Source organism: Lutjanus erythropterus, chromosome 11 (assembly GCF_056507025.1).
Source record: "Lutjanus erythropterus isolate fLutEry1 chromosome 11, fLutEry1.hap2, whole genome shotgun sequence".
Lineage (NCBI taxonomy): Eukaryota > Metazoa > Chordata > Actinopteri > Lutjaniformes > Lutjanidae > Lutjanus > Lutjanus erythropterus.
Window position 1 is genome coordinate 24032756 of NC_139327.1, and position 17298 is coordinate 24050053.

At 38.5% G+C, this 17298-nt stretch overlaps 1 protein-coding gene across 1 annotated transcript; it reads right to left on the bottom strand.

The window, feature by feature from the left end:
- Positions 1 to 4474: 4474 nt before the first annotated feature.
- LOC146319144 (serine/threonine-protein kinase pim-2-like) lies at positions 4475 to 8091 on the bottom strand. Its single transcript, XM_084730576.1, has 8 exons — positions 8055 to 8091; positions 7039 to 7581; positions 6650 to 6741; positions 6325 to 6372; positions 5667 to 5885; positions 5379 to 5556; positions 4703 to 4897; positions 4475 to 4566 (listed from the first exon to the last, which is right to left on the bottom strand). Exons 1-8 carry the CDS (start codon positions 8089 to 8091, stop codon positions 4475 to 4477), a joined length of 1404 nt encoding a protein of 467 aa, XP_084586702.1.
- Between the last annotated feature and the right edge of the window lie 9207 nt (positions 8092 to 17298).

Sequence of the window (17298 nt, forward strand, 5' to 3'; positions counted from 1 at the left end):
GTCAACAGCTGATGGTGCGTCATGACGCAGGACGCACAGGAAAATTTGGTTTCTGTCCCCTGAGATTGGTCTTGCAGGCGCCCTGAAAATTGCCATATATGGTATTACTTTATATTTGTATTTTTTATTTTCGATGCAGTTTCTTTTTAGTTAGTTTTAAGAGTGGGTTAAGTTTTGATTGTTCAAAAATGTTTGTATTTATGTTGCGTTCATGTGGAAGTCGTGAACTTGTAAGGAAGGCGCGAAACAAAGTTGAGAGCTTGGAGCTAGCAGAAAACGTCCAGTTCACCATGGCATAATTACGACATGACAGAGGCATTCAAGTGGGGCTCATGGACTTATCTTATGTGATAAACACAAATCAGTTTCAGCACACAATTAGTTAGGTTTTTTATTATTAGTTTCAGCATTAGTTTTGTTTATTTGTTTGCTTGGTTGTTGTTGTTTTTTGTTTGTTTTTGTTTTTAGGGGCCGAGCCCTGACCAGTGCAAGGACTCTACTGAATCTTTAGGAATTACTGTCAGGGCCTGAGTACCGAAATCGGTGTGAGGCCCTTATGGAAAACTAAGGAATGGATTAATATTTTCTCGAAAATGACACATTTTGACCGCATCTATTCTCTGGTGGTATTAATGATTTTTTCTGAGGCAGAAGAATGTCATTTCAACATTTATCAACATTATGATAAATAATATAAATTGTGCATGCTGCGTGCAGCTTGACCCTCGCTGCAGCTACATGCGAGAATGAAATGCCAAGTTCAGCTATTGATCTGTCCCTGTCTGATTGAACAGCCGCATGGAAGTGATATTTTACACTTCTTCTATGCTTCAGTGTTCGACATAGTCGGTTTAATAAAGTTAATGATCTCTCATTCTTTAAAAAAGTTCCCATCACTAGGTGTGAGACTTTGGATGGATTCTTCGGGAGGTTTTGGCATCTTTCTTCAGTGAGGAGCGCTTTTTTTTGCCACAGCCAACTGCTGAAGGTAATGTTGTGATTAGAGCTGTTAATATTCCCAACCACAAGAGGGCAGTAGTGAGTAGCGGTCCTACCTGTACTCTGCACTATTTGGTGGGTTTCAGTGGTGGAAGAAGAAGACAGCTTGCTGCCGTATGTTAATGTTTACCCACCTCTGCTGCAGTGAGTAATAAATATGCACGTCAAAACTTGGATTACACCACACGAGCAGTATGGAAACATTTTGTGTTTTTTTGTGTTCTTTTTTTCACATTTTAAAACTGGTCACCGTTCACTTCAGTTGTACTGGATTTGGCTGCAACGCTGTTTTCCACTGAAGCTCCGGGAGTGTTTTGTGAACTGGAGATCTTCACCCATCCTCACATCAGCACAGGGTGAGTAGATACTGAGTGAAATGTCATTTTTGGGTGAACTATCGCTTTGAAGGCACTAACATCTTCATTATTGAGGACTTTTCTGAGAAGATAAACCAACTAGGATAACAAATCTGCAACTTTTATTGATAATATATTTACAAATTATTTTGATCATATGATCAGCTCTGGATTATTGTTAACTGGCATTTCTGATCATTTTCCAATATTTCATTTTTTTTTAACCAAAACTAATCCACATGACAAATCTGATGTGAGGATGAAATGTTGAATGTTCATAGAAAAGATTGAAGACTTATTTAAAGCTCTGATGGAGGAAGCCTCATGGTAGGAGGTCTTCAAAAAATCAGGATGCTGGATTGGTTTATCTTACATTTATGAAAATATTTATTTGATAAATTCCACTTGTTCAAATAAACAGGAAATGTAAGCCTAAAGCCCTGGATCATGCCAGGTACAAAGATCTTCAATTTAAAAAAAATACAATATTTAAAAAATGTGTTGTTAGTCCCACCCCATGTAATCCTGAAGTTTATAAAAAATATAAATTATTTCACCAAATTACTACAAACTGCAAAAAAACTTCGACTTTTAATTCATTAATGAATTATCAAATAAGAGAAGCGCCTCCACACTATCCCATCTCAATTATCTGATGGTGAGAGAAACTACATTATTTCTTTTTGACATAACAAACATGTAATAATGTCGTGCCTGTTTCATTTGCTGATGACGTGTCTTATTGCTGCACATGAAAATTTTAGCACACTGATTCGAGAAGCAAATGAGGCGCTAACATCAATCTTTAAATGGTTTCAGATGAACAAACTCTCTCTCAATATAAATGAATGTCATTTTATCATATTCTGTCACAAAATTAAAAGGTGTAAATTAAATTATTCATAGACAATATTGGAATTACTCAGGTTCCTCATATTAAATTCCTCGGTGTCATAGTAGATGAAAAATCAACATGGAAATACCATATTGAATTTGTCTGTAAAAAGTCTTTGAAGCCAGTTGGAATTTTGAGAAGAGTTCATTCATTGATAAATCATTCTTGTATTTTAACTTTTTATGACAGCTTATTTTATTCTTATATTATGTACTGTAACACTGTGTGGGCTGCCACATGTCCCACTTTTCTCAATAAGATTTTGTCAGTTCAAAAGAAATTTTTGAGAATGATGAGCTTTGCCAAAAAATCTCATTCATCTGCTCCTCTTTTCAGAAAATACAAACTGCTTTAAACTTTTAATGTGAACATATACCAGACTTGTGTGTTCACGTACAAACATGTACACCTAACTCATCAATTGACGAGTATTTTTCAGATTTTTTTTTTTTTTAAGTTTTCCTCAGACATTGATTGATGTCATTATACAAGACACTCAAAGGACCTCCGTCAGACTTCCCTGAATCAATACACATTGAAATACAGAGGACCAACTCTTTGGAACAATCTGCCTACATCTCTACAATCAACATTTCCATTATCATTGTTCAATACACATCTGAAAAAGTTTTTAATGAGAAAATAGTTGGAGCATTTTTTTTGTTTGTTTGTTTGTTTTTTGACCTCGTTGTAATGCATCTCACCTTGTATACTTTCATTCCTGTATATCAGTTTTATATCATTACTATTATTAGTCTTAGATGGCATCTATGCATATAAATATGGAGAAATAGAGTCCAGGTTGAAAAATTATGAAGTTATCCTTTAACATGTTTCCTGCATTGCTGATGACACATCATGGTCATTTTCTGATTTATTACAGTAAATATATTATCGTCAGTGTAAACACAGAAAATACCACAGATACAGGAAATAAAAAACAACCCTCAAAGCTTCAATTTTTAATTGTTTTATTTAATTGCAGGCCGCACTTTGAGAAGCCCAGATTTAAAGTTTCAATTCAGTCCAATTATCATGTTTTTAAAGTGTGGGAGGAAACCGAAGCACTCGGAGGAAACCCACGCAGACACGGGGAGAACATGAAAACTCCACCGTGCCGCCCAGAGACGCTGCCGAGTCCCTGAGCTCAGAGTGGGTCAGTGACTCAGCAGCAGGAAAAGATGATAGGAGAGAGAAGAAAGGGGGAGAAAGTTGTCTTTGTCATGGGTCAAGGTAAATGTCCGGGTCATCAGTTAGAAATGTCAATTAGGGGATGGTCTTCAGGGGATGGGGTGGCGCTGCAGGATTATGTTAACCAGGGGTGGCGCTGCAGGTCTTCCAGGGTGGCATGCTTCTCTGGCTCCATTTTCAAACACTCCATCAAGAAATCCTGGCACTCTGAAAAAAGAGAGGACAGAGAACAATCAAAGATGAGGGTGGAAGCTTCAGTGATCTATTGGAACATGAAAGATAAAAGATCTACACACTATGAGGAGCAAAACTCAGTGCTGTACTGACACCAGCATTGTCTTACCTTCTGTCACGTTTAGATCTTCATTCATGCCCCAGTCCTATGTCATGATTTTGTCGAGGTACTCAGAGGTGGAAAATTTTGAGAAGCCCTGATTTAAAGTTTCAATTCAGTCCAATTATCATGTTTTTAAAGTGTGGGAGGAAACCGAAGCACTCGGAGGAAACCCACGCAGACACGGGGAGAACATGAAAAATCCACCGTGCCGCCCAGAGACGCTGCCGAGTCACTGAGCTCAGAGTGGGTCAGTGACTCAGCAGCATGAAAAGTTGTCTTTTTCATGAGTCAAGGTAAATGTCCGGGTCATCAGTTAAAAATGTCAATTAGGGGATGGTCTTCAGGGGGTGGGGTGGGGCTGCAGGATTATGTTAACCAGGGTGGCGCGCTTCTCTGTCATCAGATAAAAAATCAGTTAAAAATGTCAATTAGGGTGGTGTTCCCCAACCCTGGTCCTCAGGGCCCACTGCCCTGCATGTTTTGGATGTTTCCCTGCTCCAACACACCTGATTCACATGATCAGCTCGTCATCAAGCCTCTGTAGAAGCCTGACAACAACCTGATCATTTGAATCAGGAGTGTTGGAGCAGGGAAACATCTAAAACATGCAGGACAGTGGGCCCTGAGGACCAGGGTTGGGGAAGACTGAATTAGGGGATGGTCTTCAGGGGGTGGGGTGGGGCGGGGCTTGCAGGATTATGTTAACCAGGGGTGGTGCTGCAGCTCTTCCAGGGTGGCACGCTCCTCTGGCTCTATTTTCAAACACTCCATCAAGAAATCCTGGCACTCTGAAAAAAGAGAGGACAGAGAACAATCAAAGATGAGGGTGGAAGCTTCAGTGATCTATTGGAACATGAAAGATAAAAGATCTACACACTATGAGGAGCAAAACTCAGTGCTGTACTGACACCAGCATTGTCTTACCTTCTGTCACGTTTAGATCTGCTTTATCCATGCTCCAGTTCTGTATCACGATTTTGTCGAGGTATTCGAAGGTGGAAAATTGGTTGTCTGTGTCCAGCAGTCGATAGAGCAGCGCGCCCAGCTGCCACACTGTGGCTGGGGCTGCCTCATATGATCCCCGTATGAAATACTCTGGAGGGGCGAACGCAGGGGTTCCTACAATACGCAGACAGAGACAGAAAGGAGGGTTAAAATACATTTGATTTTGTCACGGGTTGTTTTTTTTTTTGGTCAAGAACACAATCTTTGTCAGTGTTGGTGATATTTATCTATGCTCAGATTTATCAATGCAAAAATTTTGCTTCTTTGTGAAATACCCCCCAAGTGTACATCTTCAAATTAAAAGCATATTCCTGAGTCTCTTTGAAGGTTACTTGGAACACTCAAAACAGTTGCAGTTTTATTCTCACTGGAAGAAGGTACCTTTAAGTTTTTATGAATTATAAAAAAAAAAATAATTTGCTGCTGTAATTTACTTGCAAAAACACCTGAAAATATTGCAACACGCATCACAGTTTAAAAAAAGGCTGCAGTGATATCAGACAGGTTAGGTCACAACAATCTCAAAAACAGCCTGTGAAATCCCGGAGGAACTGACAGACAGATGCAGAACGGGAGCATAAACCAGACATCGTACCTGAGAATCTGGAGTAAGGCTCGGTGCTCACAAAGCAGCCACATCCAAAGTCGATGATCCGCACTCGAGGGACATTGGAGCCGGTCTCAATCAGTATATTTTCCGCTTTGATGTCACGATGGAAGACTCCCTCAGAGTGCATCGTGATGGCTGCCTCAAGTAACTGTTTGATGATGTTCTGAGAGAAAGAGATAAAGAGAAACAGATTTAGAGCGGAGAAGACGGGACTGTTGGGTGATACTTGGACACACCATAGACTGACACAGAAACATGATCCAGCTTCAGTACCTTAATCTTGTTCTCGTCCAGGGGACCAGCGTGAATGCTATAGTCGAACAGGTCCATAGACGGAACTGGTCTCTCCATGACCAGGACAACCTCCTGGTCATGATCATACCAGTCTAATAACGTCACGATCGCAGATTTGCCTGCCGAGTCTGGTCCACCTGCTGCACTGAGCATGAGGACCACCTCACTGGGGATCCTGTATGTTTCTCCTTGTATGAACTGAAGGAAAGCATATACATAACAAAATGATTAGTATTTTAGTGGATGGATGATGCAGGGATGATGTATTTTTGTAGGCCAATGCTGAAGTTAGCATCGCTCTGGTTCCCTCTGCAAAAATCAGTTGGATTCACAAAGTCTGTGAAACCACTTTTGTGATTTTTGAAGTATAGATGCAACCACCAGAGGTAAAAAGCTAATATTATCCTATGAAAGAACTGTGCCACGGTCCCATGACTGAGCATCACCACAGGTAAGTGGCTTGTGTTCTGCATGATGAAGTTTAATTTCTGCAACAACTCTTGGGATTTTATTCAGCCACTCTAAGTTACCACCTTAACATGTTTCACATTAATTACAGTTAAAATGAATACGGAATGTTCGCTGGATGAGTGTCAGTTTATGAGTTATAAGAAATCAATAATAATCTTGCACTTACCACTAGTTCAGACCTCACATCTTCTCTAGGGATGTGTTTGATCGCCACCTACAAGACACAATCAGCAGTACTTTGGTTAGTTTAGGGAGTCATGATGTGCAGGGTTGAAAGGATTACTTTAAAAATGTAACTTGATAAAATTACTTACAACCTGTTAAAAAATGTAGTCAGTAACCTAATCCAAGTATCACAATATTATAGTAATGTAACTTGATTGCTTTCCATTACTTACCAAATATGGTGAAATTGTTTAGACTTATGTTTTATGGTTACTCACAAGCCTGATGTTGTGTATGTGATGTGAGAATATGAACGTAATACTTACTGGTAAATTATCCATTTTTCTATAACCGGCATAAACTGATCCGAAGCCTCCTTCTCCAAGTTTGTTGGCCTGCAGGTACTTGGCTTCAAAGTCTGCAACAAACACAAACAAACACACACACAATTACATGTGCGTCAAATCACAAAAGTAATATTTTGACATTTTGGTAAATAGGATTCCTCTTTTCTTAAATTCAATTCTGATCCTGTCCACAGCCACACAAACCTTAGTTGATCTGAATATTCATTTATTTAGTGCAAAACTAAAGTGTTAAAAAACAACATGTTGTAGTTTTACGGGTCGTTATGTGCTGGACTATCTGTTATTAAGACGGTAGACGTACTCAGATGCAAACAACACACACAAATTCATTTTCTTTATCAGCTTACCTCTGTCTGGCAATAAGGTGGATGTGCTCCTGTTGACCTGTGTGGAAGGTGAGGGGGTCCTGGAGCTCAGGGAGATGACCTCTGCGGAAGATGAGGAGGTCCTGGAGCTCAGAGAGATGACCTCTGCGGAAGATGAGGAGGTCCTGGAGCTCAGGAAGATGACGTCTGCAGAAGATGAGGAGGTCCTGGAGCTCAGGAAGATGACGTCTGCGGAAGATGAGGAGGTCCTGGAGCTCAGGGAGATGACCTCTGTGGACGGCGAGGGGCTGCTGGAACTCACTGAGGGGTCACAGCTGCTGGTCGTCCCAGGAGCTTCACCAGCGTTGGTGATGGTGTCAGTGTTGTTGCTGTGACTCCTCTGCCTCTTTCTGGGGGACTCGCTTTCGGTAGTAGACTTTCTTTTGGTCCCCTTGGCTACAGGACCGTCCCCTTTGCAGTCACTTTTCAGCTTTTTCCTGGGTGACTCGAGCTTCATGCTGGCCTTCCTTTTCTTTCCTGCCACCTGCATGCTGGTGCTGGGTTCAGAGGTGTTGCTGTTGGTTTCTACAAGTGAGATAAACTCAGTGAACATTTCTGCAAAACTCCTGCTCAGATTGTTTTTTGCATCTCACAACATTATGGGAAAGATCCCTGCAGAAACAGATCTCAGACTGATGGAGAACTGAAGCTGTTATATCATCTCTTCATAACCAACAGTTGTTGCTTTACTGCCAAGCTAAAGTAACTAGTTACTGCGTGATAGTGATTTACATATTAATTTAAAAATGTGTTTAAAAGTCAAAATTTAAAACTAACAAAACCTGATAACATAGGTATAAAAATGTGCTAGTATAATCATCTTTGTTTCAAAATCGATATTTAATGAAAATATTGGCCCTTAAAAGTTGTGTCCCAGATTTCCACCAACTCTGTTAGACTTTTTAAAAAACCTAACCTAACCATAACCTAACTTATTTTCCGAAAAAATATATTGAAATGACTTGATAAGAAACTGTTAATCAGGATTTCACACTCACCTGAATCGTCCTTGGAGTCACGAAGAGTCTTTGACATCTTGACCGTGATCTTGTTTTATACGCGAGTTCAATACTAATATTTGTATAAATGACTTCCTGTAGATAACTCGAACTTGTGTGCAACTCTGTTGATATGCTGCGTGTGAGTGGATTTGTGATGTGAAGTCAGTCTGTTGATTTTGAAAATCTGTGATGATAAGTTCCATTCTGTGATGACATCATAATTACAGGCTGAAATTAGCATATAGAATTAGCATATGGAATAATTTTGTTTATGTTTGAATCTGTGTTGAACAGCAGTGTTTCCTGATTTTTCTTTTTTTTTCTGAAGAACAACTTTGTTGAAATTACAAACCATCGTGACCCAAATCACATTGCAGCTTATCAATAAATCCTGGAAAAAGTTAATTTGTAAATAAATAATGAAATAATTGACATTTTTTCCTGCCATTTCACATCACCTTATATTATCTTGTGTTATTAAAACCATACATGTTAAATACTTCATATCTATATATTTAGGTAGGTCGGTAGATAGATAGATTTTATAACATGTACAAAGAGAGTAAACAATAAAACCATAAAAAATTATAGTAAGAATAACAAAATGAAAACATAACAGAAAACCTGTACAAGTTCACAGAAGAAAGTCTCAAAAGAAAAGAAAAGAAAAAAAAAACAAGAAACAAAACAAAATGTTTTACATGCTTGAAAAGAAGTAAGTGTTCACACAAAATTATATATATTTACTTCTGTTTTATCTCATATATATGTATATGTGTGTGTATATATGCATATGTACACACATCATATACAGAGATATACCTACAACACTACATACCTTATATATCAATCTATTGAACCATTAATTAATTATTATCTTTTTCATCCCACATGTATGTATGTATATATATGTGTGTGTGTGTGTGTGTGTATACATGTATATTATGGCATCTCTTTCAGTGGTCGCTGCATGGTCTTTAATTTAAATGTTTTGCCATGAAGAGGAAGTTGCTGTAACATCAGTGTATTTTGTAAAATCTGCCTCGAACTTCACGTTTGATCAGAGTCCCGGCCTCAAGACATCTGCAAAATAACTACGAGTCATAGTTATAGCATCGCTGATGGTCAACAGGAAGTAGGCTTCGTGCGACAATTATCATTTGATTTATATGAAACTTTCACAGTGTGGTCTACACTTGAAGATCACATCACACTGGAACATGACAGAAATAGTGGGTGTTCTGTAGCGCCACCTGGCAGAGAAAGGAATCGACAGTGAACTCCTTCCAGTGTCCAGAACATCAAGTTCAGACCCTTGTTGACCGGTCAGAGTCCGGCAACGAGGCCGCTATTATTTTATTTTAATTTCAGTTAACTCCAATGTTTTTTCACACTTAGTTTGAGCTTTTAGTTTAAATTTAGTTAACTATAATAACCTTACTGTAGGAGCAGCACTTGTGTCGGTGAAAATCTCTGTTGAGACAATTTTAACCAAGAAGAACATGAACATGAAATAAAATATAGATATTTTCTCTGACTGTCCATGGGGGGGCTTCAATGTTAGGGTATACACTTGCAATCAATGAAATACATGTCAACACTGGTGTATTCAAGGGGAAAATGTATTTCATAGGTAAACCTAATAGCATATGTATGCTGAGATTAAACCCCCAATTAACAGGAGGAACCATCAGCAGAATTTAAGCCTAAAATATACGTGGTGAAGGTTTAAGATCATAAACTCTTGATTGATTTAAAAACAACTTTTGACTAATTGGTGTCTTGACTACACATGACCACGTGAAACTAAATTAAAGTATCTAAGTAAAGTTCCAATTAACTGTTAGTAGTCTAAAGCACACTGGTTTGGTCGTAAGTACATTTTATTACAGTTTATTACAGTACAGTTTTCTCACAGTAAAGCACAAGAAAAAAGTTGGCAAAAGTAAAATATACACATCGGTCAGGTGAGCCACTAGGTGGCGCCACAGCGTCACAATATGGACTACATCTATTCATCCTCAACAAAATGATTTTCTTTGCTCCCTGTGAGAACAGAACAGCTTATAATGAAGATCAGGTCATTCACTGATTTGCAGGGACGTTTGGAGAGGACGCCTCAAACTACGTCTCCATCTGTCACCTCAGAAAAAGCTAAAACATCAAATGTTACATCGGGAATTACTGCCACATTTCATATTGTTTTCCACTTTACAACAGTGGAGTGTAACTAACTAACGTGTATTAATTTAATCCCTCTTCTTTTCTATATCTTTTATTAACACAGTGGTTTATCCTACTCTTCATTATTACAGTTTATAGGTTCAGCTGTATGGATTTTCAGTATTTGTTAGTTATCAGATCTGAAACTGAGCAGATATTCTCACCTGCACACAAATATAACTCAATATTTATAGCATCTTAATGAATTTGAGGCACTCTTGAGTCTTACAGGCACAATAGTCCCAGTGGAGCTTAGTTGCTCAGGTATTGGGCCGCAAAGAAATTTCTTTACAGGTGCTCCTCATCCCACACTGTTCACACCTGTGCTGTTTTACTCCTCTCTCTGTCTGTATCTCTGGTTTGGTTTATTGTAATAAGTGCAGTTGATTTTTGTCCTCGTGTGTGTGGTTCCTTTCATACACAGGAACACAAACGCAACATCAGCCTATGAGAGCCTGGCCTCCTTCACTGTGTCTCCAAACATTCATTGCCATGGGAGATGTGTCTGCTGGGATAAAGCATGCTGTGAGCGGTCACCATAGTGATGACATGAGGCAGAGGCCTGGGGGAGGACACCGTACAGAACCAACCGAGAGAAGAAAAGTGAAGTGGCAGATGAGTGTGCATTTTTTTTCCAGCTAAACACTGTATAACAACCCCGGTTTTCCTTAAACTAAGTAAGTCTGCACAATGTTTCTGATGCTAACTCACGTTTTTCAACAGTTGGCCATTCTTAAGCCCCGCCCTTTTAACTTGAAAGTATTGAACTACATTATTAAAGACACTTAGTCTGTTTCAGCTGAAGAAAATCTGTGAAGATAAGTCAGTAAACTGACACATGAACCAAAATGTTATTTACCTACAGATGTGAAAGTAACTGGATACATTTACTCAAGTACTGTACTTAAAACCGATATTGAGGTACTTGCATTTTTCTAAAGTATTTTCATTTTCTACTTTATACTTCTACTCCATTGTAGTTCACAGGCAAATATTGTACACCTTACTCAACATCACCTTTTACTTTGCAGATTGAGGTTGATAATACAGAATACAATCAAAAAATAAATTATGGTGTCTTATAATCTGTCATGATGTGACATTACTGATTCCAGGTTAGAAATTCACAAGCTACCCAGCAGTATATTAAGTAAAAATATACATAAAGCAGTTAAATCAGCTTCACCTTTACCAGCAAAGTGATGTACATATGTATAAATACTTATATTCCCATAATATACAGTATATTATTCTGAAATGGGCCATTCTGCATGATGACTATTTTTACTTTGGGTACTTAGAGTCTAATGTGATGCCAGTACTTTTGTACTTTTACTTAAGTAGTATTTTGAATGCGTGACTTTTACTTGGAACACAGTATTTCACAGTCATATTGCTACTCTTACTTACAAGTAAAACATCTGAGTACTTCCGCCACCGCTGGCTGTAACATGAAAACGAGCACGTCAGGTTTATTATTCTCCAATGTGCTGTTCGTAGCCAGTACCTTGTAGTGTATTAAGTCATGCTTTGTTGCCTTCACTGACCATGTGTAACAACCTGTGGATTAAATGAATGTACACCAACAGGAGCATTTAAGCGTGTCAACCCGCAACTGTCTTTGAAATTTCACGGAGGATGTCCTGTCATAGTATCGATCACATGAATCAAATCTCTGCTGATTTACAAAACAAAACACCTTCTGCTTATTCAGCTTCTGCTTCACTAACACTTCTGCTTTCACTGGTTCACTGTTCCAGTTTCAGTGTCTGTATTTTCATTTATAGAGACTTATGGAAAAATTTCAAAAGGTCCTAATAATAATTCATGGAGAGAAATCTAAAACATAGATAGATATATATACAATATAGAACAAAAGTTTCGGTCTAAATGTTTCAACAAATTGCAAATTTTTCACTTTTTTGTTGTATATTGGGCCTTGTTGTAGACATATTTCCTCAATCTAGTCTTTAAAATATAGATTTATTCAAATATGTCAATAGAAGTCAGATACTCCTGCAACTTTCCTGGAAAGCTCTTTCTCGGACAGGAATTGTTGATATGATGATACCAAAATATTTCCATCCAATTAGTTGCTATTTTTGTCTTTCGCAACTGCACAAAATTATCTCTATTTACAGATTTAAATAGTTTGACGACTCATTAAGTCATAAAAGGCAGCGCAAGGCTCCCTGATAAGAGCTGCAGAATTATCAGGACATTCGGGAAGCGGACAGGAATGTTCTCCTCTTAAGGAAAAAAGTGTCAGAAGTCAGAAAACGGTCAGAAATCAGTTCATAATGTTTGCAGGCTACATTTATTTCTGAGCATCTAGGACCACACTGCTTAAGGGGAAAATTCAGCACTTTTGATGTGGATATATAGTCAGTGTTGATGGTAAATGTAGTCAACCGAAGCAATAAATTGCTCAGTGTGTTCTATAATGACCAGCAAAGCTGAGTTCTCCTGCTGCAAAGTCTGTCACAGTGATGTCATCGGTTTGTGAAAGAAAGAACTTCAGGCTATTTCAGCTTACATTTCTACTCTCCACCTCTGGGCAGCCAGGGAGCATCTCAATGAGTATTTGTGTCACCAAACACTGTGTTTTGGCCAACAGAGTAATAGCTACAGGCTAGGGTGGTGATACACACTAAGGTGAGAGTGGGCGTCACAAGCTCACTTGCAACGCATCCTGGTATATGAGCATGTACTGCATGACCACAAAGACTCAGTTTTCTTAGTATATGTAACACACACTATTGCTTCCACTGACTGGACAACTTGAAAAGTTTCCTGTGAGGCTTGTTCATACCATCGGCAAAACAATCACAGGACACCACCATTTTTATGACATTATTATTGTTTGGCTCTGGTGCTGGGATATATTGACATTTACTGAGTCCACAGGAGGCGGCAAACTGTAATCTGGAGTGTTTTCATGAAATTACTGAGGGTCTGATTCTTTCAACCAGAGTGACATTTATCCTCATGTTAAGAAAGAAGATAATTTATATTAAAACCAGATTTACAAAATTTTCAATTCAATTGAAACTTTATTATATAGCACAACAAGATGTAGGTCATACAAATTTGTAATCACCAACATATTTATTAGTTACTTAATAAGTAATTTAGTTACACATTTTATCTCAGTAACTGTTACAGGTTACTCCTTTGTACAGTGTGGCTGTGTCTGACAACAGTCAACAAATATTTTTTTATTAGGAAGCTGAGGTTAGGCCTACAGCATATTTAACATCAGTCATAATGGTGGTATCTGGCGAGCTTAACATTTTCTCACATGATACACGGTGTTAAAAGTTTGAAGAACAACGGTATAGGTTATATGTAAGTTTAATACAGGTTTCTCGAGGTTTATCAAAAACCTGGATCCAGCAACCACAAGACGTCTTTCAGCATACAGTGATAATAGACAGAAACATACATACATACATACAAAGAAACACACTGTACAAACACAGTGTATTCATTTCATAAAATGGTCAAATGATCTTCAGTTTGCTTTTAAAAGAAAACAGCAAGGCTAAGAATGGCAGGCAAACTGTTTCATAAATGCTAATCTTACCAGACTTTGAAAGTCTAAAAACATGGAGGACATTCCCTCCTTGTGAGTGGAGAGATCTGCTGGGATTGTAAACTGGCAACTTTGTCTAAAATGTGTGGTGGAGTCAGACCTGCGGGTGCTTGGCAAATTTTAAACTGTATTCTGAAAACAACAGGTAGAGGGTTTTAGAGGACTGGACTTGCGTGGTCAGATGCATGCAGCTGAATTCTAGATAAGTTGTAATCTATGGTTTGTTTTCTTTGGAGGACCCATAATAAACAGAGAACTGCAATAGTCCAGCCTGCTCAAAATAGATAAAATAGAGATAATATTGTGTGTAACAACAACATACTTATTGACACACGCCTGCTGAAGTGTATGCAACAGATAGTTTATCTGCTTTACACAACTTAACAGCCCATCAGGCTGTGAGGTTGAAAAATCAGTGATAACCTCAGCTAATTCCTTCAGGGGTCTCTATCAGGCACCTGTCGGACTTTGCTCCCTGCTCATCATCTTGTTTGTGAGAAATCTGCTACCTGTCAACTTCACGTGTTCGTGCCGGAAAGAGAAGTTGACATCCAACTGTGCGGTCAGTGACATTTGCATCGTCCAAAACAACAGTGGCCTTTATTCTCTGTACTGACTTCTCAACACCGTTTTGACCTTTATGTTTTTGCCCTGTCATGTCATTCTAGTTCCCACTTTGCTTACTTTAAATCCACATCTGCTGCGCAAATGGAAATACTCCAGTAACAGCGCTGCGAGTCGCTATAGCTTCTGGGAAAATGATCAGAGAGTGACGAGGGAAGTCGCTGAACGTGTGTCTTAATCGTGAATAAAACTTTAATATTACCTCGTCCATTAACATGATTTCTGCCTGAGTCATGTCAGATAGATTTACATCAGCTATGTTGGATGTTTAAGACAACTGCATGACGCCACACTACTTCACCCTATCATCAAACTCCATCTTTTGTTTTTGTTTTAAAGTGAGAGGGAGCCCTAAAGGCACCCTGTGGAGTTTATGATCACTATTAGTGCTACAGAGCAATGATTTTAAAAGTGACTATGAAATGATTTTAGGTTATAAGCCAGCCTGTTCTCATTCCAAGTCATCAAATACATATATTTTGTTTTGGATCTCGTATTTACCTGTACTTTGAGTGTCTGTATGTGGCACATCAGGCTTTGAAGTAGCTTCAGTGCAAACCACCGTGTCAGGTGACGCAGCATAAAGAGTGTCAAAGTCTGTGTATGGAGAAGATGGGGTGGATGGACACTTTAAACAAACGTAGGACTGTCCCCAGGAAGCTGGAGGTTGTATCCCACGTAATACTGAAACTCAACGCTTGTGTCACACGATGTGGGTAATGTATTTATTTTAACCCAAACCATCCTCTGCAGTGACAAAAACAAAACATAAAGGTAATGGAAACTTGAATACAAAAAGCACAAGCAAAAAGCAACCGGAACGAAATGACAAGACGTGAACGAAAAAGGGCTGGTTAAATATTTGGAGGACTGATAAGAAAAGGTGAACAGGTGGGCAGAGAAAGTTAGGTAACTGTGGGGCTGATGAGACGAGTGGGAACAGGTGAGCAGATGGGTGGGGCAGTCAGGTGATGGTGAAAGGAAGGAAAGTCCAGGGGCATCTGGTGGACAGGAAGAGACGGGCAGTGGTTTGAGGAAATGGGAACGTGGATGGAGGAAGGAACAGAGACGTAACACATGTCCCCCCCCACCCCACATATTTTATCAATCATTGACAGAGAAGAAACAGAGAAGAAACTAATAAAAAAAATGATCCATGTTGGAGTTTAATGAAAAACAAACTCTTAAAACTCAATAAACTTTAATTTCCCTATAAAGAAATCATTCCCTGCAGTGGCTCCATACCCGTTTTGAATTACACAACTCAGAGACAATATTACTAAAAGCATACAAAGACCAGCTTCTGTTTTTTTAAGTACTAGAGTTTTCAGAATATTTTTTCCTTTAAGCCACAGAAAAACAGTCTCCATTGTTTTGTATGGCGAAGGTGACAATTTTTTACTTTTTCTTTCTCGCTCTGACACACTGAGACATTTTAGTCTTCTATGCTCGTATGAAAATATAATAATTTACTCCTCAACTGAACTAATAGTAGTTGATCAATCCACAGTTAGTGCATTGCAGACATTTTTTTCCGTTGAATTGGTCAAATTCCACTCACTGACCCAGATAAGGGTCGATAAGGCAACAGATAAGGCTGTAAAAATGTTGTGACTCAGTGGTTCAAAACCCTCATGTGACTTTGACATTTCCTGACTCTGCATTAACAAGGATAATATTGATTTGCTCAGTCTCATTTGTTCTCTGACAGGTGTATGTGGTACCGTAGGAGACACAACAAAATGATGCTTTAATTCTAAATATTGTTTATTCACAGTATTTATTTATTATTACTTTCATTTTAACCTACCATGCAAAAATAATGCAGTTAAAATGCATTAAACTATCAGCAGTTCAACAAGCTGCTCTTTTTAACCTTTTGCCTGTAATTTGCATCATGCTGGCAGCATCACATCCTGCTCCGTCTCAGCAATCTGTTAACAAACATCTTACACCCAAGAGTTAAATAATACATTGTCAGTTTTGTCAGATATTCTGTATGTAGTGTTTTGTCAAACCACTGTGATTATTGGTGGATTATGTCACAGCTCAGGTGTCAATATAATGTATATGAAACAGTCAATGTAAGGAATAGAGATAGATGATAGATAAAAACTGAAATGGGCAGACTTACCTTGATTTTCAGGATACAGATAACAGTGACTCTCACTAACTCTTGTTCCCTACTTGATTTATGTCCTGATTTTAATAACGTTATCCCTTAACCCTGTTACCCCTCTGTTTGACCTCTCTACCCACATGTTGTAGTTTGCACAGTTGCATTCATGCACATGCATGCACACATGGATGCAAACACATATACAGGTGTCCCAAACCACCATATACACCTGTCCCTAAATAACACCCAAACAGCTGTTTTGCTGGCCATTATTATTATTATTATTATTATTATTATTATTATTATTATTATTATTATTATTATTATTATATTGTCAGCTGGACTAATTGTTGCCTAGTTTTTGTGTCTACTGTTTTTGTTTTTTGTTTTTTTTTTCAGTCTTCTTTTTTTCTCTTTTTGTTTTACTTCCTCCTGAAAAGCCTCTAGAGCAGCTGTAATGACATTATGTGTGTATCTGTTCTGTCTGTCCTTTCTCTGTACTATAACCAACAGGCAAAAGTTTTTTGTTTTTTTTTTTCTTTGACAGGTATGTGGCAGCCAACTGAGCCCACCACACCTAAGGATTATTTATCTCTGGCTAAACCGATGAGTTTAACTCGGCTGCACTTCTGGTTCAACAAAGACACTCGACTCCCAAAGGAGCCCAACCCGAATTTCAG